Source organism: Pan troglodytes, chromosome 8 (assembly GCF_028858775.2).
Source record: "Pan troglodytes isolate AG18354 chromosome 8, NHGRI_mPanTro3-v2.0_pri, whole genome shotgun sequence".
Lineage (NCBI taxonomy): Eukaryota > Metazoa > Chordata > Mammalia > Primates > Hominidae > Pan > Pan troglodytes.
The window spans coordinates 85,135,627-85,159,119 of NC_072406.2; the positions used below are offsets into that span (position 1 = coordinate 85,135,627).

A 23,493-nucleotide genomic window follows, 5' to 3' on the forward strand; every position below is an offset into this window, starting at 1 on the left:
GGAGCATAAAAGGCTTATTGGTTTTTGTTTGTTTGTTTGTTTGTTTGTTTTTGAGACAGGATCTTGCTCTGTCGCCCAGGCTGGAGTGCAGTGGTGTGATCTCAGCTCATTGCAGCTTCGACATCCTGGGCCCAAGTAGCTTCTTGTTTTAGAAAAGCTTTTGCTCTTCAGTCTCCTAAATGAGCCAGGGGCAATGGCTCATGCCTGTAATCCCAGCGCTTTGAGAGGACGAAGCAAGAGGATTGCTTGAGGCCGAGTTTAAGACTAGCTTGGGCAACATAGTGAGACCCCATCTCTATAAAATAAAAATAAATTAGCCAGACATGGTGGCAGCCTTCCAAAGTAGCTGTAGTCTCAGCTGAGGTAGGTGGATTGCCTGAGCCCAGGAATTTAAGGCTGCCATCAGCTCTGATTGTGTCACTGCACTCCAGCCTGGGCGAAAGAGCAAGACCCTGTCTCTGAAAAACAAAACAAAACAAAACATAAATACTTCAATAAATAAAGCCTCCTAAATGAACCCCACTGACCATCCTGTGAAGCATGTTTCGGCTCTGCCATAGGCGTTGTTAGGGATCTCGTGTGATTGATTTTGAGTATGTGATTTAATGCTAAATGCCTTGGGGTAGGGGCAATAGTGGTTCCTGAAGTCTCTGCCTACCCTCATGTATTTCTGTTCAAAAATATTTGGCTTTATTTTAAGCCAGGAGTTGTTCATGCATTTCTTTGCTTTTGTTTTAATATAACTTTTGAAGAGGTAATACATTTAAATGGTTCCCAAATTAAACAACATGAAAAAGTATACAGCAAACTGTCCAGCTCTCAGTCACCCTCTTGCCCCATTTCCCTCTTCCCCAACTCCATCCCAAGGAAACGGTTGTATTATTTTCTTATATGTGCTTCCAGGGTTTCTACAGTCAGATTTAAAAATGTAAATATATATATGTGTATTAGTCTGTTCTCATGCTGCTAGTAAAGGCATACCCAAGCCTGGATTTATAAAGGAAATTTATAAAGGAAAGAAGTGTAATTGACTCACCCTTCCACATTGCTGAGGAGGCCTCACAATCATGGCAGAAGATGAATGAGAAGCAAAGTCACATCTTACATGGCAGCAGGCAAGAGAGCATGTGTAGGGGAACTCCCATTTATAAAACCATTGGATTTTGTGAGACTTACTTACTACCAAGAGAACAGTGTGGGGGAAACTGCACCCATGATTCAATTATCTCCACCTGGCCCCACCCTTTACACGTGGGGATTATTACAATTCAAGGTGAGATTTGGGTGCAGACACAGCCAAATCATATCAATATGTTTACTTATTGGCCATTTTTAAACATCAAAGGTAGCATATCATTCACATCTCTTCCTTAATTTATCTTAGACAATCTTTTTCTATCAAAGCCCCAAGTTCCTATGTGGGGTCTGTGGGACTTCAGGGAGATGGTGAATCCTCTGAAATTGTAGACAGTGTTTTGTGTTTGTGAGCATGTGTCAATTTTCCTTTAGTTTCTATTTAAATGTAATAATTTTAATTATTTTTAATTATATAATTTGTTCAGGCAGCATACAAGAAAATAATATAACAGACACTCATGTACCTAGATTTAACTAGAGTTAAGTTTTGCTTCCTTTTTGTTTTTCTTTTCTTTTTTTTTGAGATGGAGTTTCACTCCTGTTGCCCAGGCTGGAGTGCAATGGCACAATCTCGACTCACTGCAACCTCCACCTCCCAGGTTCAAGTGATTCTCCCGCCTCAGCCTCTAGAGTAGCTAGGATTACAGATGCCCACCACCATGCCTGGCTAATTCTTTTGTATTTTTAGTAGAGACAGGGTTTCACCATGTTAGCCAGGCTGGTCTTGAGCTCCTGACCTCAGGTGATCCACCCACCTTGGCCTCCCAAAGTGCTGGGATTACAGGCGTGAGCCACCGTGCCCAACCCCCTTTTTCTTTTAATTTAAATACAATTTTGTAAATACAATAAAGCCATCCCACCCCATCCTGCTTTCTTCTCTCACCCTCCAGGGGTAATCATTGTTTTGAAATTAGCATGTGTTCTTCTCATCCCATTTTAATGCTTTTATTATTTATGTATGTACCCATAACAATAGATAGCATTGTTTTGTGTGTTCTTAGAATTAACATAAAAATGATACCTTACCCAATGTGTGAGATTTTCTCTAGCAGGTACCCATAAGAATGGAACTGCTGGGGCATAGAGTATCTTCATTGGCTATAACAATAAACCCCAAATAATGATGGGTTAAATAAGTAGAAGTTTATTTCTCTCTCATATTAAAAAAAAAAAAATCAGTCCTAAGGGAGGAGACCACCCCTCATATTGTCTTATGCCTAATTTCTGCCTCCAAAAAAAGAAGAAGTAAAAACTAAAAGGCAGAAATGAAATCCACAGGCAGACAGCTCGGCGCTGTGCCCTGGGCCTGGTAGTTAAAGATCAACCCCTGACCTAAACGGTTATGTTATCTATAGATTCCAGGCATTGTATGGAAAAGCACTGTGAAAATTCCTGTCCTGTTCTGTTCTGTTCTGATTACTGGTGCCTGCAGCCCCCAGTCACTTACCCGCTGCTTGCTCAATCGATCATGACCCTCTCACGCAGACCCCCTTAGAGTTGTAAGCCCTTAAGAGGGACAGGAATTGCTCACTTGGGGACCTCGGTTGTTGGAGACCTGAGTCTTGCCGGAGCTCCCGGCCGAATAAAGCCCTTCCTTCTTTAACTCGCTGTCTGAGGGGTTTTGTCTGCGGCTTGTCCTGCTACAGTCCAAGATAAGCAGTCCAGGCTTGGAATAGAGGCTTCTAAGTGACCTACCCAAGCACGGATGTCACCATGTCTACATCCAGGAAGGCTGTGGGCCTCTAACCATCTACTTTCCAGGCAGTATAATGAGGAAAGGGAAAGAAGGGGCCCTGATAAAGATTCTTAATATTATCAACATTTTGCATTTCTACAAGTTCTGTTTGTTTGTTTTCAGTTCTGCCTTGTCTTTTTACACACTTCTTTTATTTTGCTTATTATCCTTTCTTTTATCTTTTTACTAATTCTTTAAATACTTGTATTATGGATTTTTCTGGATAATTCTGTTATCTCCAGTTCAAAGCCTCTAATTATCACGATAATGCTCTCTCACAGTGGATCATCCCTCATGTAAGTGTCTTGTGGCAGACCATCTTCTGTTGTAGTTTTTTCTGTAGGACACCACTCGTGACATCTGGTATCTTTGTTTAGTGTTGCTATAAAGGAATACCTGAGGCTGGGTAATTTATAAAGAAAATGGGTTTATTTGGTTTATGATTCTGCTGGCTGGGAGACTAAGCATCTGGGGAGGGCCTCAGGCTGCTCCCACTCATGGAGGAAGGTGAAGGGTGCTGGCGTGTGCAGAGATCTCATGGCAAGACAGGAAGTGAGAGTGAGAAGGGGGAGGTGGCAGGCTCCTTTTAAACACGCTGAAACTAATCTAATAGAGCAAGAACTCACTTATTACTGCAAAGACAGCACCAAGCCATTCACAGGGGACTTGCCTCCAAGACCTGAACACCTCTCATTAGGCCTCACCTCCAACATCGAGATCAAATCTCAATATGAGGCCAGGCACTGAGGCTCATGCCTGTAATCCCAGCACTTTGGGAGGCCAAGGCAGGTGGATCACTTGAGGTCAGGAGTTCATGACCAGCCTGGCCAACATGGTGAAATCCTGTCTCTACTAAAAATACAAAAATTAGCTGGGCGTGGTGGTGCGTGCCTGTAATCCCAGCTACTCGGAAGTCTGAGGCAGGAGTATCGCTTGAACCTGGGAGGCAGGGGTTGCAGTGAGCAGAGATCACACCACTGCACTCCAGTCTGGGTGACAGAGGCTCCGTCTCAAAAAAAAAAGAAAAATATCGCTATGAGATTTGGAGGGGTCAAATATCCAAACCACAGCACCTGGTTTGAGGAAGTTTTACACAGAGCACTTTTTCAAATGCTCCTGTCAGCATCACAGATGCTTTATCAGACCTAGGCCAAATTTTCCATCAATTTCTCAGCTTCAAGTTTCCCCATACCATGTGGGAAGTGTAAAACCATACTTCAGCCATGGCAGAGCCCTGGCTTGGGGCTTCCATTGTTTGTGAAGGCTTTTCTTTCTCCTAGAGCCTTGGGCAGAGTTTCCTTATTGCTTCCCTGGGCCACTGGGCAAAGTTCTCCCCATCTCATTGAGGGGATACATCTTCTGGGGTCCTAGACTTAAGCAGGGTTTCAGTCACAGCTTATCTCTTCTCCTGGGGCCAAGGTCATGCCTCCTGTCATCGCATGGGTGTTTAACCCCAGTCCTTGGTTTATGTCCTATCTAGGCCTGTTATTTCTGAGGACTATGACAAATTTAGCTCCCAAGCTTCCTTTTCCTTGTTTGTAGAAAGAAAAGCATAGACATTTGCTGCCAACTGTGCATTTTTTTTCAAGAGTCCATACCTTTCATCAGATTCTTAAAAAGGTTAGCAATCATTGCTTAAGTACAGAGTGAGAATATATTAATTTAAAAAACAGATTTTGAGGGTAATAGTTCATGTTACAAAAGAAAATTGCCTTACCAAATATTTTATCAGCTATTTCCTTCTGTAATGGAAGCTCCTTTCATGACTTAAAACAATTTACTTTATAAGTTTGTATGTATTTAGCAACTTCTCAGGAACTCATTAAAGAAAGTGAAATTCACCAATACAAATAAGTAGGTGTACCCACGACTCAAAAGGAACTTCATTTTCCCATTGTTTTTCCCTGAAGAGAAGGTAATTGGCAAGCAATTAGGTACCTTCCACTCAGCAAAGGGCAGATGAACCAATAACGTGGTTGAGGAGATCAGGTGGATGGGAGTGATGATACTGGATCAGAGGGGGAGCTGGGTGGTGGAAGGTGCATCAACAGGAACTGAAAAGATGTGGAAATTCTGCCCGGGGGGTTGGGAAAAGGCTGAATCACTCAGCAGTATAGAAACAGTGTGGTTTCTCTTCTGCAGATGAAAATGAATGTGAGCAAAACAATGGTGGCTGCAGTGAGATCTGTGTGAACCTCAAAAACTCCTACCGCTGTGAGTGTGGGGTTGGCCGTGTGCTAAGAAGTGATGGCAAGACTTGTGAAGGTGAGAATGGGCAAGAAGGGACCCAAATCAAGAGCCCAGAGGAAGCCACTGGCTTATTCTCTGATGTTCAGGAAACTGCCTTAGTGTCCGAAGAGAGCAACAGTTTGGCTGTGCAAAGAAATGACAAAAGGCGTTCATCAACATTGAGAATACTCACGCTATGGACAGAATTCAGTTTTGATTTTGTCTCTAAGATTTAACAGGAGGGAATTTTGCAAGAGACAGAAAGCCACATTTTTATATGAGAAATAAAAATAGGGTGTTCTGGCCAGGTGCAGTGGTTCATGCCTGAAATCACAGCACTTTGGGAGGCTGAAGTGGGAGGATCACTTGAGGCCAGGAGTTTAAGACCAGCCTGGGCAACATAGTAAGACACTATCTCTACAGAAAATTAAAAAATAAAAATTAGTTGGGTATGGTAGTGCATGCTTGTAGTCCCAGCCACTCAGAAGGCTGAGGCAGTAGGATTACTTGAGCCCAAGAGTTTGAGGCTACATTAAGCTATGATTGCGCCACTGCACTCCAGCCTGGGCAACAGAGAGAAAATATCTCAAAAAAAAAAGGAGGGTGGATATTTGGTATTTCTCAAACTTTAATGTGCCCACGAATCACTTAGGATCTTGTCAAAATGCAGATTCTGATTTAGTAGGTCTGAGATCAGGTCAAGATATTGCATTTTTAAACAAGTTCTAGGAGTCAGCTATGCTGCTGGTCCAAGGAGCACACCTGGACTGGCCAGGTAATAGAGGCAGTAGCATAACCACTGGCCGACAGCTGTGTTTCCCAAACTTCCCTGCTGCTGAGAAGCACCTGGGGCTTTTACGCTTAGCCCCTCCCAGACCCTCTCCTGGAGCCTTGGCTTCAGAGGAGCTAAGATGGGGACTTCGAGTTTGTGTTTTTAACAAGTTCCACGGGTGATTTTTATCATCTTGGAAGTTTGAGAAACTGGTTTACATGAAACCATTTCCTCTCCTCCCCATATGCTTTGTGTTTATGGGAGAGGAATACAGTTTGGGGGGATAAATAAAATAATCTATTTTATTTTACTTTTAGATCTATTTTTAATAGCAGACATTTTATAGGACTTTATACATTTATATAACTAATAAAAAAGAATTCATAATATATATCAAATATTTGAAATGGAAATTGCCTACCATTATTATATGAAACTTAGATAATATCCCTTCTCTAAGGCACATTTACCCTTGCAAATTATCACAACTAAAATTCCATCACTTCGGCCAGGCATAGTGGCTTACGCCTGTAATCCCAGTACTTTGGGAGACTGTGGCGGGTGGATCACTTGAGGTCAGGAGTTCGTGATCAGCCTGGCCAACATGGTAAAACCCCGTCTCTATTAAAAATACAAAAATTAGCTGGGCGTGGTGGCGGGCGCCTGTAATCCCAACTACTCAGGTGGCTGAGGCACAAGAATCACTTGAACCTGGGAGGTGGAGGTTGCAGTGAGCCAAGATAGCGCCACTGCACTCCAGCCTGGGTGACAAAGAGAGACTCCAGCTAAAAAAAAAAATCCCATCACTTCTACTTTAATAAGTCAGAGTTCTCATGACACCCTGCAGATTATATGGAGAGATAAATGGTGTAATTGTTATTATTTACAGAGGACATATATTTGTTCCTTAGGATAATTAAATTTGTGGAATAATAGAGCTGTGGTACTGGTTACAAAAGTTCACTTTATTCTAGCAATATTCAAAATAATAAAAATACTACCCCAAAAGGAAAAATTATGGCTACTGTCCATATTTTATTTCATGCAACAAACTTTGCATTATTAACTGAGAGACCATTAACCAGAATATTAAATTACTGTTCCTTATAATAAGTCTAAATGTATTTTAAACTTTATTGAATAGGCATAGTATCCAGAGTCCTCCTTAATTCTTAATTATTTTATGTAATAATCTTTGTATATTTGAATATTAATAAAATGTTCCATAAAAACATTTGTAATTATTTATGAGTACTTTATTGGAAAGATTGCAGTTAATCCTCCCTTATATAATCTTAAAACCTAATAACCATAACTGAAAAAATATTTTAGCCGAAGATGAAAATTAAGTGTGAGTTATACTTTAGGATTAATATTCCTGTTTATAACCCTTAAGTTTTATTGATAGTCCAAACATATATGTTTCTTTAGCTAAGCTATTTGATAATTATATGTTCTTTTTTTTTTAAAAAAAGGCTCTTTTTAATTTTTTTTTTTTTTTTTAGATTCAGGGGCTACATGCACAGGTTTGTTACATGGATATATTGCTTAATGCTGGGTTTGGGTTTCTATTGAGCCCATCACCCAAATGGTGAATGTAGTACCCAATAGGTAGTTTTTCAACCCTCACCTTGCTCCCTCCTCCTACCGTTTGGAGTTCCCAGTGTCTTTTTTTTTTTTTTTTTTTTTTTGAGATAAGGTCTCACTCTGTCACCCAGGCTAGAGTACAGTGGTACCATCTTGGCTCACTGTAGCTTCCACCTGCCTGGGCTAAGGTGATCCTCCCACCTCAGCCTCTCAAGAAGCTGGGACTACAGGCGTGCACCACCACACCAAGCTAGTTTTTGTATTTTTATAGAAACAGGGTTTCACCATGTTGGCCAGGCTGGTCTCGAACTCCTGAGCTCAAGCAATCCACCTGCCTCGGTTTCCCAAAGTGCTGGGGTTACAGGTGTGAGCCACTGTGCCAGGCTCCCTGTGTCTCTTTTTATATAGTTTGTATTTGTCCCATCTTTATGTCTGTGTGTACCCATTGTTTAGCTCTCACTTACAAGTGAGAACATGCAGTATTTTTCTGTTCCTGCATTAATTCAGCTCTTGTTAGTTTTTAAGTAATTTTTATTGTTTTGTTTTACTTATTTTGTATTTATTATTATTAATTTTTTTTTTTTGAGACAGAGTCTCACTTTGTCACCCAAGCTACAGTGTGGTGGGGCAATCTCAGCTCACAGCAACCTCTGCCTCCCAGGTCAAGCGATTCTCCTGCCTCAACCTCCCCAGTAGCTGGGATTATAGGCGACTTCCACCATGCCCTGCTAATTTTTTTTGTATTTTTAGTAGAGATGGGGTTTCACCATGTTAGCCAGGATGGTCTCGATCTCCTGACCTCGTGTTCTTTCACCATGTTGGCCAGGCTGTTTTGAACTCCTGACCTCACACGATCCACCTGCCTTGGCCTCCCAAAGGGCTGGGATTATAGGTGTGAGCTACCGCACCTGACCTGTTTTGTTTTATCATAAAAGTGTAGAAGAAAATATAGAGGAGCAAGAGAAAATAATTTAAATGACCCACAATCCATTTGCCAGATATATCCATTCTAAACATTTTGGTATATCTTCCTGAGAGACTTAAATATTTTAAGCTAATTTAAATTTTCAGTTTATTTTGTATTTTGTATTTTTAGACCTGGAAATATCCTGAATGAACATTTAGTACAACCTCTTCATTTTACAGATATTGAAATTGTGACTCAGAGAAATAAAATGACTTAAGGAAGGTAATTTTTACGGAAAAAAAGTGCTATTAATGTTCATTTTAACATCTTATAGCATATTTTTGTGCTTTCTTCTATAGTATTATATATAATCTTCAGCCATTTCAAAAGCCTCTAGGTGTGCTTTTATCTTTTAAAAATACACAGATGTATAATGGCCGGGTGCGGTGGCTCACGCCTGTAATCCCAACACTTTGGGAGGCCGAGGCGGGTAGATCACAAGGTCAGGAGATCGAGACCATCCTGGCTAACACAGTGAAATCCTGTCTCTACTAAAAATACAAAAACAAAAAACAAAAAAAAATACAGATGTATAAACTGGTATTAATCTCTTAAGTGTTGCAAAGAGTAATTCATTGCCATATTTTTCTCTACATACATTTCACAAAAACTAATTCATCCTAAGTTAATTTATTGATGTTCCAAATAACTGCTTTTTAAAAACTATTATTGAACTGAGAGAGTTATAGCTATAACTGGAAATCAGCTTTTCTCTTTACCTGAGTGTCTCAGATGTTTTGAAAACATCCCCTTTCTTTACTTTAACCTAGAACAGGGGTCAGCAAACTTTTCTCCAAAGGTCAGATGGTAAATACTTTAGGCTTTGTGGACCATACAGAATCTGTAGAAACTACTCAACTCTGTTCTTGTAGTGAGAAAGCAGCCATGAAGGTAAATGAATGCACATGGCTATGTGCCAATAAAACTTTATTTGTAATAATGTGTGCAGATTAGAATTTGACAACCTCTGACCTAGAAGATAATGTCCAAGTCCCACAAAGGTCATTTTTTTTTCTCTGTTAAATTTGAAATCACCTTGTAGATTCTTTTGTTTTCAATGGAATATTTTTCCTTTTTGTCCATTTGGCTTGAGTTTGCTTTTTGAATATGTAAAACATTAAAAAAGGGAAATTAAACAAAACCATCCTGTGAAAGGACCATCACCAAGGGTTTGGTTGAATGGACTCAGCATGTTGTCCAGGCCTCCTTTTTATAGTGTGCTATCAGCCCAAAGCCCTTTACCCCCAGTGCTCTTGTCCTAAATATTTGAGGAGAGGGCCAGGTGACCCAGCCAGTCCACAATAAGTCAGATCCATCCAGCCAGTTCAGGTGAATTCATATTCCATCAGTCTCTTTTACATCAATAATGCTCTATAAAATGTCAAATTGGGTAGATTAAATGTTACAGCAAATAAGAAACGACTTTTGGGTCCTAGTCCTAAAAACTCATAACCCCAGGCTAACCATGAGAAAAACATCAGACAAACCCAACCTGAAGGACATGCTACAAAATTCCTGACCAGCTTAATTGGGTAGAGTTATGGATGTTGGAAGATTGCTCTTTGTAGCTATGATATTTCATAAACATTCCTTGAGGTCTTGCCCGAATGTCCAGTCACTAGGTTAGGCACCAGGGATGCTGCCATAAGTTAAGTATAATCCCTGATGCAAAGTGCCAGAATTCTTGGGGTAGAGGGTTACGAGATTATTCCCTTTTCTGTTGGTTTCTACTGCAGACATTGAAGGATGCCACAATAACAATGGTGGCTGCAGCCACTCTTGCCTTGGATCTGAGAAAGGCTACCAGTGTGAATGTCCCCGGGGCCTGGTGCTGTCTGAGGATAACCACACTTGCCAAGGTAGTACATGGGGCAGGGGGACTTGTCTCTACTCTGATTACACTTCTTCCTCTCCCAAAGCTCTTTGTCTTCCTCCCCCAAGTGTGTCAGGGTTCTCATCTTTTAGAACAATGGCTCTTCGAGCAGTGTGTGTTGCTGAATCATCACTCTGGAATCATTTAACAGAGAAGATCTCTAAGAAAAGATTACCAAAAACTTAACTTTCCTTTGCTGTTTACCTTTGATTTTTGACTGCTTTCTATGGTTAGTTGTATGACTAATACTCAATATGGAAGCATAAGACATTGATACATCTCCTATCTTTTCTAACAGGGTTGAAACTAAGTGAACTCAGTTGAAAGGCCTGAGGAACATATTCTTCTCCCTACACTTAGGATATGAGGGTTAACAATCCTCTGAGAATTATTTTCTGGAAATCTAATTCTTTTTTTTCTTTTTTCTTTTTTTTTTTTTTTGGCAGAGTCTCACTCTGTTGCTCAGGTGGAGTGTGAAGTGATGTGATCTCAGCTCACTGCAACCTCCACCTCCTGGGTTTAAGTGATTCTCCTGCCTCAGCCTCCTGAGTAGCTGGGATTACAGGCGTGTGCCACCATGCCTGGCTAATTTTTGTATTTTTAGTAGAGGCGGGGTTTCACCATGTTGGCCAGTCTGGTCTCGAACTCCTGACCTCAAGTGAGCCGCCCTCCTTGGCTTCCCAAAGTGTTGGGATTACAGACATAAGCCATCGCACCTGGCCTGGAAATCTAGTTCTTGATGTCCAGAATATTCATTCATTCATATAACAAATATGTAATGGGCACCTATTTCTGATTTCTTTGCACAGTACCATTGTTATGATATGTCTTCATGTATTGGACTCTGACAGAACTCAAGTATTCTTTTCAGGATACTTGCAGAGTCTAGAGAAGAACCTGGGAATGCTAAGGAAAAGCAATCTTTTTTATATTAAGGTAAAGTGGTGAAATTTATAGTCAGAGTTTATGGTTTCCTGAGCAATGCAAGGACAATTTGGAAGCCTTTCCCAAGTGCACTAACACTGTTTTTATTGTCTCTGTTTTACGAGGCAGTAATTAATGGTAAAGTCACAGCAGTATCGTTATGTACCTTAGGCCTATATCAAAGCAGCACTTTTTCTGTGTTGCTAATAAATTGTGTTTGTGCTGAAAGTTAATATCTTAGGTGTTTCAGTTCACAGAGTTATGCTGTCTACACTTCGAAACCAATGTTTGGTGAATTGAAAGTCGAACCTGGTATTTCCTAATTCAGGGAACCATATATTTGAGGGACATTATTTCACCATAATCTTGGGAGTTAGGAATAGTGGTTTTATTCACCAACTTGTTTTCAACCCCTCTGATTTCCTTGGGGATGGAACAAAAAGCTTGGGTTGTGTGAGGGTGAAATTATTTCTCCTAAAAGCCTTCCTCCCGATTCAGGTTTCCTGGCTCTAACAGTGGCCCCTTTTCTCTGCAGTCCCTGTGTTGTGCAAATCAAATGCCATTGAAGTGAACATCCCCAGGGAGCTGGTGGGTGGCCTGGAGCTCTTCCTGACCAACACCTCCTGCCGAGGAGTGTCCAACGGCACCCATGTCAACATCCTCTTCTCTCTCAAGACATGTGGTACAGTGGTCGATGTAGGTTCCTCCTGGAGGGCACTTGGGGAATGACCAAAAGCCGGTTATTTGGGAGGTAGTGGACAGAGGTATGCCATGTGGCTTGTGTCATCGATGAGATATTTACACACAAAAGAATTGAGCTCAAAACATCTTACATCATTCTTTTAACCAATGTGTTATTGAGCATCTGCTGTGGTCCTGGCACTGTGAAGAATTCTGCTATTCCTGTTTTCAAATAGTCCCATCTCTCCAGCATGCACAGACATTTTCCTGAATGCATCAGTACCAGTGGTACTGGGAGGCTGGCTACATCCTCTCTGACCAATTATTTTATTTGAAGAAAGCAACTAATACAGTTGGTGGTTCATTTGTGGTGCAGTGAATGAGTTCAAGTATTGAACCAGGTTGAGTGAAAAGGTTTATACTTTCATCCAAAAATCTGCACACAGCCCTGTGCTGGAGAGTTAGAAATGTATGAAATCCTGCCTTTTAGGAACTTGCACAGCAGAATTGAGATGACGACACAGAAAATGTAAGGAAAGGATGAACAGCGAGACAGATGACAGGTCCTGTAGGAGTCCAGTCAAGGGACAAACACAGGAGCAGTCAAGACAAGTGGGACTTGGATCCAGGTGGAAGTGTGTGTGTGGTTTACACAGCAGAGAGGAAAAGAAAGGGCCTTTCAGATAGGAAACAAGTGAGCTAGTCTCTGAGAGGGGATATGCAGGCCTGTGCAGAGGTGTGTGGAGAGTTTAGCCTACTGGAAAATGAAACCGGAAAAGTAGGTGGGGTGGGCTGAGCTTCCAAAGGCCTGCCTTGTGTGCTAGGGTGAGCCATCTGGATTTGATCCCACAGAAATGGGTTTAGGTGATGTGGTGATGAATGCCATGATCTGACAGCAACTTGCAAGATGGATAGAGCAGAGGGGGCCTGCATCTGGATCAGCACAGAGGCTTTTGCGATCCTTTGGTTAAATGAATATTTATTTATGACTCTAAATGAAAATCAGAAAGCTGATTCGACTTGCAGTGAGACAAGTGAGGGATATTCAAGGAGCAGGCGGTCCCACTTGAGGCAAGTTATGTCGATCGTATCTGTGGATAATCAAATGGACATGCCACATGGTAGGTTGGTACTATTGTCCCATGCATGGCAAAGCAGAGGAATCTGGTGATAAAGAGCTGAAAACCATCCGGTAAATGCCACAGCCAAAATTCTGAGTGTGCAAGAGTTCACACAAGGTCATGCTGCCACAGTATCACCAGGTCTAAAACTCCTGAAAGAAACATAACAGGCGGAAGCTGTCCTTTTCTAAAATACCAGAGCTTTGAATTCGCTGATTCTGCATAGATCAGGTATTAAGAGTAACACTCCAAAGGAGTGTGTGGGTCTGCCCAAGAAGTAGTGTGTAAAACTTTTTTTTTTTTTAATTTTGAGATGGAGTTTTGCTTTTGTTGCCCAGGCTGGCAACGGTACAATCTTGACTCACTGCAACCTCTGCCTCCCGGGTTCAAGCGATTCTCCTGCCTCAGCCTCCCAAGTAGCTGGGATTACAGGCATCCGCCACCATGCCTGGCTAATTTTTGTATCTTTAGTAGAGACGGGGTTTCACCATGTTGGTCAGGCTGGTCTTGAACTCCTGACCTCAGGTGATCCACCGGCCTCAGACCCCCAAAGTGCTGGGATTATAGGTGTAAGCCACTGTGCCCAGCCCTTTTTTTTGGTATTATTTTCTTATTTATTAAAAAGTACACAACAAAGAGCTAGGCGGTATAATACCAATAGTTAGAATATAAAGCCATGTATAATAATGGGCTAATTAGGAGGTAGAAAGAAGTTCTAAATGAGAGCCATCTGAGTTTAAGCTACAGTTGATTCTTGTTATTCACAGTAGTTATGTTCTACAAAGCTGCCACAAGCAATAAATTAGGGAATACTGAAGCTAATTTCTTTAGCAATTAAGTATTGCTCCTAGGGGAAACACTGGGTTAGGTTCCTGTAATCCTCTGGTTGCAACATTTTTGTTAACTGATCAGTTAACAGTCTTGTTCTGTGTGTGTTTCTGTTTAAAGATACCTTATTTAACATACATTATAGATTCATTAACATTGCACTCATGGCCAGCAGCACCGCAACTCATGTCTGGAGTTTATCAAACACATATTTTCCCATTTTCCCTGTAAGGATCTCATAGCCTCCTTGTGCTTAGGATCACTAGATAGCCCATCTGCACTGCATTTGGGGGTCCCTTTAAACAGCAAAATCTCCCACGAAAGCACAAACATGCAAAAAACATACCATTCTGTAGATCACAAAAAGGATCCTGGTTTACAATGAGAGCTAAAACAAGAAGGCAGTGGTGCCTTGTTGGACCTCAGCTGGGAATGTGCCACTGTGCACATTCTGTGAATAACCTCAAAAGCATAGTGAGTACTGATTTTGGGGTTATACATAAATATTAGCTGCTAGGTGAATTCACACATACTAAATCCATGAATAATGGGCATCAACTGTACATGGTAAACCTGAGGGGCTTCATAGAAGAGATGAGTTTGAGTGAGGCATTGAAGGACGGGTAAATGAAGATGGGAATGATGGGTGAGGAAAGATGTCAGCCCCTAATGAGTTCTACTCTCATCGCACTCATCCCTTCCTGACCACAGATCATTTCTTACTCTCGTATACCATACTGTCTTTGAAGCTTAGTTTTATTTTTATTTTTATTTTAAGTTCAGGGGTACATGTGCAGCATGTGCAGGTTTGTTACATACGTAAATGTGTGTCATGGGGGTTGGTTATACAGATTATTTCATCACCCAGGTATTAAGCCTACTACCCGTTAGCTATATTTCCTGCTTCTCTCCCCCCTCCTACCTTCCACTCTCTGATAGGCCCCAGTGTGTGCTGTTCCACACTATGTGTCAGTGTGTTCTCATCATTTAGCTCCCACTTATAAGTGAGAACATGTGGTATTTGGTTTTCTGTTCCTGTGTTAGTTGGCTAAGGATAATGGCCTCCAGCTCCATCCACTCCCTGCAAAGGACATGATCTCATTCTTTTTTTGTGGCTGCAAGTATTCCATGGTGTATATGTACCACATTTTCTTTACCCAGCCTATCATTGATGGCATTTAGGTTGATTCCATGTCTTTGCTCTTGTGAATAGTGCTGCAGTAAACATACACGTGCATTACATGTGTCTTTATAATAGGATGATTTATAATCCTTTGGGTATATACCCAGTAATGGCATTGCTAGGTCAAAGGGTAGTTCTGTCTTCAGGTCTTTGAGGAATCACCACACGGTGTTCCACAATGGTTGAACTAATTTACACTCCCACCAACAGTGTAAAAACATTCCTTTTTCTCCACAACCTCACCAGCATGTTATTTTCTGACTTTTTAATAGTAGCCATTCTGACTGGTGTGAGATGATATCTCATTGTGGTTTTGATTTGCATTTCTGTAATAATCAGTGATGTTGAGCTTTTTTTTCATATGCTTGTTGGCCACATGTATGTCTTCTTTTGAGACGTGTCTGCTCATGTCCTTTTCCCACGTTTTAATGTTTTTTTCTTATACATTTCTTTAAGTTTCTTGTAGATGCTGGATATTAGACCTTCATCAGAGAAAAAAATTTTTCTCCCATTCTGTAGGTTGTCTGTTCACTCTGATGATAGCTTCTTTTGCTGTGTAGAAGCTCTTTAGTTTAATTAGATCCCATTTGTCAATGTTTGCTTTTATTGCAATTGCTTTTGGCATCTTCATCATGAAATCTTTGCTTGTGCCTGTGTCTCCAATGGTACTGCCTAGGTTGTCTTCCAGGATTTTTATAGTTTTGGGTTTTACATTTAAGGTTTTTTTTTTTACTTTATTAAAATACTGAGTTTTATTTCATGTGTATATTTTTGTCTCCCCATCGTTTCCATGTCCAGCCACCGCTACTACGATGTCCTATCATAACATTCCATACATACTTAAACCAAAGCAAAGGGTGGAGTTCCATCTTTAAAAACTAAACAGGCATTTTGGACAACACATTCTTGGCAATGGAACCTGGACAACATTTATCAAACATGGTAGGGAAAGTTCTCACTCTGCATTATAAAAGGGACAGCCAGATATCAACTGTTACAGAAATGAAATAAGATGGAAAATTTTTAACAAATTGTTTAAACTATTTTCTTAAAGAGACTTCCTCCACTGCCAGAGATCTTGAATAGCCTCTTTGTCAGTCATCCGGAAGCAATTCTTCACATAACTGATGAACTTGGCTGCCACTTTGGGAAGATAATCACCTTTTTCTGTACTTGCTTGCATTTTTGCTTTAATGTCTTCTACAGAACTAGGTCCTTTTGGTGTTTTAGGAGTTTTTTCCTGTTTTTTGAAGGATTCTTGTCCTTTTGATCTTGGTGTTGATGATGGTTTTGAGTCTTTTCCATTCTGATTCGACTTCTGTACATTTTTGGCTGGAGTATCTTGTATAGATTTCTTCACTGGTGCTTTTCTTCAGCTTCCTCGTCATCTTCATCATTATCATCATTATCTTCATCATCATCTTCATCTTCTTCATCGTCATCATCATCATCATCTTCTTCCTCAGCAGCAAGTTTTACTTTTTTCTGTGGAACCTTGCTACCACCTCCAGGGGCAGACTGCTTTCCAGATATACTTAAGAGTTTCACATCCTCCTCCTCTTCACCTTCTGACTCTGCATCTTCCTCCACAGCTACTAAGTGCTGTCCACTAATATGCACTGTCCCTAAACCACATTTCAACTGTAAGATCACTGGGGGTGTTATTTCAAAGCCCCCAAGAGAAACAGTTGGCTATACAGACATTTTCAAAGTTGCCAGTGTTACTTTAATTGGACTGCCTTCGTAATTCATTGCCTCTGCTTCAACAATGTGCAATTCGTCCTTTGCACCAGCCCCTAAACTGACTGTTTTTAAAGATAACTGGTGCTCATTTTCATCATTATCCACCTTAAAGTGATCATCTTTGTCAGCCTTAATTCACAACCAAAAAGATAGTTCTGGGGCCTCAGGAGGCTCATGTCCATGTCCATCGAATCTTCCATCGGGTGGCGGCACACACTTAGGTGGGAGAGAAGGCGGATGGAGATAAACCACCACTGCTCAAGAGAACAGCCGCACAGGACAGAATCACACCAGGGTACACTTAAGTTTTTAACCCATCTTTTTTTTTTTTTTTTTTTTTTGAGGAAAAACTTGGCTATTTATTGATTTTAACAAAGCTACATTATCCCACATAATACATAAAACTTTCACAAAGCTACATTATCCCACATAACAGGCATGCCAGCTGCCTAGATCTGGAAACATGGATTGTTACAAATTAGAAGTAAATAACTTTTTTTTTTCTTTTTTATTGATCATTCTTGGGTGTTTCTCGCAGAGGGGGATTTGGCAGGGTCACAGGACAATAGTGGAGGGAAGGTCAGCAGATAAACAAGTGAACAAAGTTCTCTGGTTTTCCTAGGCAGAGGACCCTGCGGCCTTCTGCAGTGTTTGTGTCCCTGGGTACTTGAGATTAGGGAGTGGTGATGACTCTTAACAAACATGCTGCCTTCAAGCATCTGTTTAACAAAGCACATCTTGCACCGCCCTTAATCCATTCAACCCTGAGTGGATACAGCACATGTTTCAGAGAGCACAGGGTTGGGGGTAAGGTCACAGATCAACAGGATCCCAAGGCAGAAGAATTTTTCTTAGTACAGAACAAAATGAAAAGTCTCCCATGTCTACCTCTTTCTACACAGACACGGCAACCATCCGATTTCTCAATCTTTTCCCCACCTTTCCCCCCTTTCTATTCCACAAAACTGCCATTGTCTTCATGGCCCGTTCTCAATGAGCTGTTGAGTACACCTCCCAGATGGGGTGGTGGCCGGGCAGAGGAGCTCCTCACTTCCCAGTAGGGGCGGCCGGGCAGAAGCGCCCCTCACCTCCCGGACGGGGCGGCTGGCCGGGCGGGGGGCTGACCCCCCCCACCTCCCTCCCGGACGGGGCGGCTGGCCGGGCGGGGGGCTGATTCCCCACCTCCCTCCCGGACAGGGCAGCTGGCCGGGCAGAGGGGCTCCTCACTTCCCAGTAGGGGCGGCCGAGCAGAGGCACCCCTCACTTCCCTGACGGGGCGGCTGGCCCAGCGGGGGGCTGACCCCCCCACCTCCCTCCCGGAAGGGGTGGCTGGCCGGGCAGAGGGGCTCCTCACTTCCCGGTAGGGGCGGCCGGGCAGAGGCGCCCCTCACCCCCCGGACAGGGCGGCTGGCCGGGCGGGGGGCTGATCCCCCCACCTCCCTCCCAGACGGGGTGGCTGGCCGGGCGGGGGGCTGACCCCCCCACCTCCCTCCCGGACGGGGCGGCTGGCCGGGCGGGGGGCTGACCCCCCCACCTCCCTCCCGGATGGGGCGGCTGGCCGGGCGGGGGACTGAACCCCCAACTCCCTCCCGGACGGGGCGGCTGGCCGGGCGGGGGGCTGACCCCCCCACCTCCCTCCCGGACGGGGCGGCTGGCCGGGCGGGGGGCTGACCCCCCCACCTCCCTCCCGGACGGGGCGGCTGGCCGGGCAGAGGGGCTCCTCACTTCCCAGTAGGGGCGGCCGGGCAGAGGCGCCCCTCACCTCCCGGATGGGGCGGCTGGCCAGGCGGGGTGCTAACCCCCCCACCTCCCTCCTGGACGGGGCGGCTGGCCGGGCGGGGGGCTGACCCCCCCACCTCCCTCCCAGACAGAGCGGCTGGCCAGGCAGAGGGGCTCCTCACTTCCCAGTAGGTGCGGCCGGGCAGAGGCGCCCCCCACCTCCTGGACAGGGCGGCTGGCCGGGCGGGGGGCTGATCCCCCCACCTCCCTCCCGGACGGGGCGGCTGGCCAGGCGGGGGGCTGATCCCCCCACCTCCCTCCCAGACGGGGAGGCTGGCCGGGCAGGGGGCTGATCCCCCCACCTCCCTCCCGGATGGGGCGGCTGGCCGGGCGGGGGGCTGACCCCCCCACCTCCCTCCCGGATGGGGCGGCTGGCCGGGCAGAGGGGCTCCTCACTTCCCAGTAGGGGCGGCTGGGCAGAGGCACCCCTCGCCTCCCGGACGGGGCGGCTGGCCAGGCGGGGGGCTGACCCCCCCACCTCCCTCCCGGAAGAGGCGGCTGGCTGGGCAGAGGGGCTCCTCACTTCCCGGTAGGGTCGGCCGGGCAGAGGTGCCCCTCACCTCCCGGACGGGGCGGCTGGCCGGGCGGGGGGCTGACCCCCCCACCTCCCTCCCGGACGAGGAGGGAGGACGCTCCTCACTTCTCAGACGGGGTGGCTGCCGGGCGGAGGGGCTCCTCACTTCTCAGACATGGCTGCCGGGCAGAGACGCTCCTCACATCCCGGACGGGGCGGCAGGGCAGAGGTGCTCCCCACATCTCAGACGATGGGCGGCCAGGCACAGACGCTCCTCACTTCCCAGATGTGATGGCGGCCGGGAAGAGGTGCTCCTCACTTCCTAGATGGGATGGCGGCCGGGCAGAGACGCTCCTCACTTTCCAGACTGGGCAGCCAGGCAGAGGGGCTCCTCACATCCCAGACGATGGGCGGTCAGGCGGAGACGCTCCTCACTTCCCAGACGGGGTGGTTGCCAGGCAGAGGCTGCAATCTCGGCACTTAGGGAGGCCAAGGCAGGCGGCTGGGAGGTGGTTGTAGCGAGCCGAGATCACGCCACTGCACTCCAGCCTGGGCGCCATTGAGCACTGAGTTAACGAGACTCCGTCTGCAATCCCGGCACCTCGGGAGGCCGAGGCTGGCGGATCACTCGCGGTTAGGAGCTGGAGACCAGCCCAGCCGACACATCGAAACCCCGTCTCCACCAAAAAAATACGAAAACCAGTCAGGCGTGGCGGCGCGTGCCTGCAATCGCAGGCACTCGGCAGGCTGAGGCAGGAGAATCGGGCAGGGAGGTTGCAGTGAGCTGAGATGGCAGCAGTACCGTCCAGCTTCGGCTCGGCATCAGAGGGAGACCGTGGAAAGAGGGGAGAGGGGAGAGGGGAGAGGGGAGAGGGGGAGGGGAGAGGGGAGAGGGGGAGGGGAGAGGGGCGTTTTTAACCCATCTTGAGTTAATTTTCGTATATGGTGTAAGGAAGGGGTCCAGTTTCAATTTTCTGCATATGGTTAGCCAGGTATCCCAGCACCGTTTCCTCATTGCTTGTTTTTGTCAGGTTTGTTGAAGATCAGAGAGTTGTAGGTGTGCAGTCTTATTTCTGGGTTCTCTTTTCTGTTCCATTGATCTGTGTCTGTTCTTGTACCAATACCATGCTGTTTTGATTACTGTAGCCCTGTAGCATAATTTGAAGTTGGGTAGCATGATGCCTCCAGCTTTGTTCTTTTGCTTAGGATTGCCTTGGCTATTCAGGCTCTTTTTTGATTCAATATGAATTTTAAAATAGATTTTTCTGCAAAGAATATCAGTGGTAGTTTAATGGGAAAGCAGTGAGTCTATAAATTGCTTTGGACAATATGGTCATTTTAATAATATTGATTCTTCCTATGTATTTCCATTTGTTTGTGTCATCTCTGATTTCTTTAAACAGTGGTTTATAGTTCTCCTTTTAGAGATCTTTCACTTCTCTTGTTAGCTGTTTTCCTAGTTATTTTATTCTTTTCGTGGCAATTGCGAATGGGAGTTCATTTGTGATTTGGCTCTCGGCTTGACTGTTGTTTGTGTATAAGAATGCCGGCATTTTTGCACCATTGATTTTGTATTCTGAGACTGCTGAAGTTGTTTATCAGCTTAAGAAGCTTTTGGGCTGAGATGATAGGGTTTTCTAGATATGGAATCATGTCATCTGCAAACAGGGATAGTTTGACTCCTCTCTTCCTATTTGAATGCCCTTTATTTCTTTCTCTTGCCTGATTGCTCTGGCCAGAACTTCCAACACTATGTTGAATAGGAGTGGTGAGAGAGTGCATCTTTGTCTTGTGCTTGTTTTGAAGGGGAATGCTTCCAGCTTTTGCCCATTCAGTATGATGTTGGCTATGGGTTTGTCATATATGGCTCTTATTATTTTGAAGTATATTCCTTCAACACCTAGTTTATTGAGCGTTTTTAACATGAAAGGATGCCAAAATTTATTGAAATCCTTTTCTGCATCTGTTGAGATAATCATATGGTTTTTGCCTTTAGTTTTATTTATGTGATGAATCACATTTATTGATTTGCATATGTTGAACCAATCTTGCATCCTGGGGATGAAGACTACTTGATCGTGGTGAATAAGATTTTTGATGTGCTGCTGGATTCAGTTTGCCAGTATTTTGTTGAGGATTTTTGCATCAATGTTCATCAAGGATATTGGTCTGAGGTTTCCTTTTTTTGTTGTGTCTCTGCCAGATTTTGGTTCACGATGATGCTGGCCTCATAGAATGACTTAAGTAAGAGTCCCTCCCTTTCAATTTTTTGAAATAGTTTCAGTAGGAATGGTACCAGCTCTTCTTTGTACAGGGGGTAGAATTCAGCTGTGAATCTGTCTGGTCCTGGGCTTTTTTTTGGTTGTAGGCTATTACTGCCTCAATTTCAGAGCCTCATTGTTGGTTTGTTCAGGGATTCACAGTCTTGGGAGGGTGTATGTGTCCAGGAATTTATCCATTTCTTCTAGATTTTCTAGCTTATATGCATAGAGGTGTTTATAATATTCTCTGATGGTTGTTTGTATTTCTGTGGGGCCAGTGGTAATATCCCCCTTATCATTTCTGATTGTGTTTATTTGATTCTTCTCTCTTTTCTTCCTTATTAGTTTAGCTAGTGGCCTATTTTATTAACTTTTTGGAAAAACCAGCTCCTAGATTTGTTGATCTTTTGAATGGTTTTTTGTGTCTCTGTCTCTTCCAGTTCACCTCTAATTTTGGTTATTTCTTGTCTTCTGCTAGCTTTGGGATTTGTTTGCTCTTGGTTCTCTAGTTCTTTTAGTTGTGATGTCGGGTTGTTAACTTAAAATCTTTCTAGCTTTTGATGTGGGCATTTAGTGCTATAAATTTCTCTCTTAACACTGCCTAACCTGTGCCCCTGAGATTCTGGTATGTTGTACCTTTGTTCTCATTAGTTTCAAAGAACTTCTTGTTTTCTGCTTAATTTCATTATTTACCCAAAAGTCATTCAGAAGCAGGTTATTACATTTCCATGTAATTGTATGGTTTTGAGTGAATTTCTTAGTCTTGAGTTCTAATTCGATTGTGCTGTCATCTGAGAGCCTGTTATGATTTCAGTTCTTTTGCATTTGCTGAGGAGTGTTTTACTTCCAATTATGGATCAATTTTAGAGTAAGTATCATATGGTGATGAGAAGAATGTATATTCTGTTGTTTTGGGGTGGAGACTTCTGTAGATAATTATCAAGTCCAGTTGATCCAGAGCTGAGTTCAGGTCCTAAATATCTTTGTTAATTTCTGTCTTGATGATCTAATATTGTCAGTGGGGTGTTAAAGTCCCCCACTATTATTGTGTGGGAATCTAAGTCTCTTTGAAGGCCTCTAAAAACTTGCTTTATGAATCTGGGTGCCCCTGTGTTGGGTGCATATATATTTACGATAGTTAGCTCTTCTTGTTGAATTGAACCCTTTATCATTATGTGACATTCTTCTTTGTCTTCTTTGATCTTTGCTAGTTTAAAGTCTGTTTTGTTGGAAGCTAGGATTGCAACTCTTGCTTTTTCCTGTTTTCCATGTGCTTGATAAGTTGTCCTCAATCCCTTTACTTTGAACCTATGTGTATTTTTGCATGTGAGATGGATCTCTTGAAGACAGCATACCAATGGGTCTGGACTCTTTATCCAGTTTGCCACTCTGTGTCTTTTAATTGGGGCATTTAGCCCATTTACATTTAAGGTTAGTATTGTTATGTGTGGATTTGATCCTGTCATTGTGTATTTCAGTATGTTTTTGTAGTGGCTGGTAGTGGTTTTACCTTTGCATATTTAGTGTTTCCTTCAGGAGCTCCAGTAAGGCAGGTGTGGTGGTAACAAATTTCCTCAGCATTTGCTTGTCTGAAAAGGATCTTATTTCTTCTTCACTTATGAAGCTTAGTTTGGCTGGATATGAAATTCTGGGTTGAAAATTCTTTTCTTTTCTTTTCTTTCTTTCTTTTTTTTTTTTTTTTAAGACAGAGTCTTGCTCTGTCTCCCAGGCTGGAATGCAGTGGCATGATCTCAGCACATGCAACCTCTGCCTCCCAGGTTCAAGCGATTCTCTTGCCTCAGCCTCCCGAGTAGTTGGGACTACAGGTGTGTGCCACCATCCCTGGCTAATTTTTATATTTTTAGTAGAGACGGGGTTTCATCATGTTGGCCAGGCTGGTCTCGAACTCCTGACCTCAAGTGATCCGCCTGCCTCAGCCTCCCAAAGTGCTGGGACTACAGGTGTGAGCCACTGCGCCCAGCCAGTTAAAATTCTTTTCTTTAGGAATGTTGAATATTGGCCCCCAGTCTCTCCTGGCCTGTAGGGTTTCTGCTGAAGGGTCCACTGTTAGTCTGATGGGCTTCCCTTGTAGGTGACTTAGCCTTTCTCTCTGGCTGCCCTTAACATGTTTTCTTTCATTTCAACTTTGGAGAATCTGA

At 43.7% G+C, this 23,493-nt stretch overlaps 1 protein-coding gene and 1 pseudogene across 4 annotated transcripts in view; one reads left to right on the top strand and one right to left on the bottom strand.

Annotated features, from left to right (window-relative positions):
* The window catches only part of OIT3 (oncoprotein induced transcript 3), a 42,309-nt gene that overhangs the window by 7,912 nt on the left and 10,904 nt on the right, over positions 1-23,493 (top strand). For 3 of the 4 annotated variants that reach the window (XM_063780763.1, XM_016918537.4, XM_016918538.4), the window contains 3 exons: positions 5,015-5,137; positions 10,164-10,286; positions 11,760-11,920. In XM_063780763.1, coding sequence (XP_063636833.1) covers positions 5,015-5,137; positions 10,164-10,286; positions 11,760-11,920 — 407 coding nt within the window. The remainder of the gene's footprint in view (positions 1-5,014; positions 5,138-10,163; positions 10,287-11,759; positions 11,921-23,493) is intronic. The other variant, XM_016918539.4, reaches the window with a different exon arrangement.
* Positions 15,965-17,000, bottom strand: LOC107966722 (nucleophosmin-like; annotated as a pseudogene).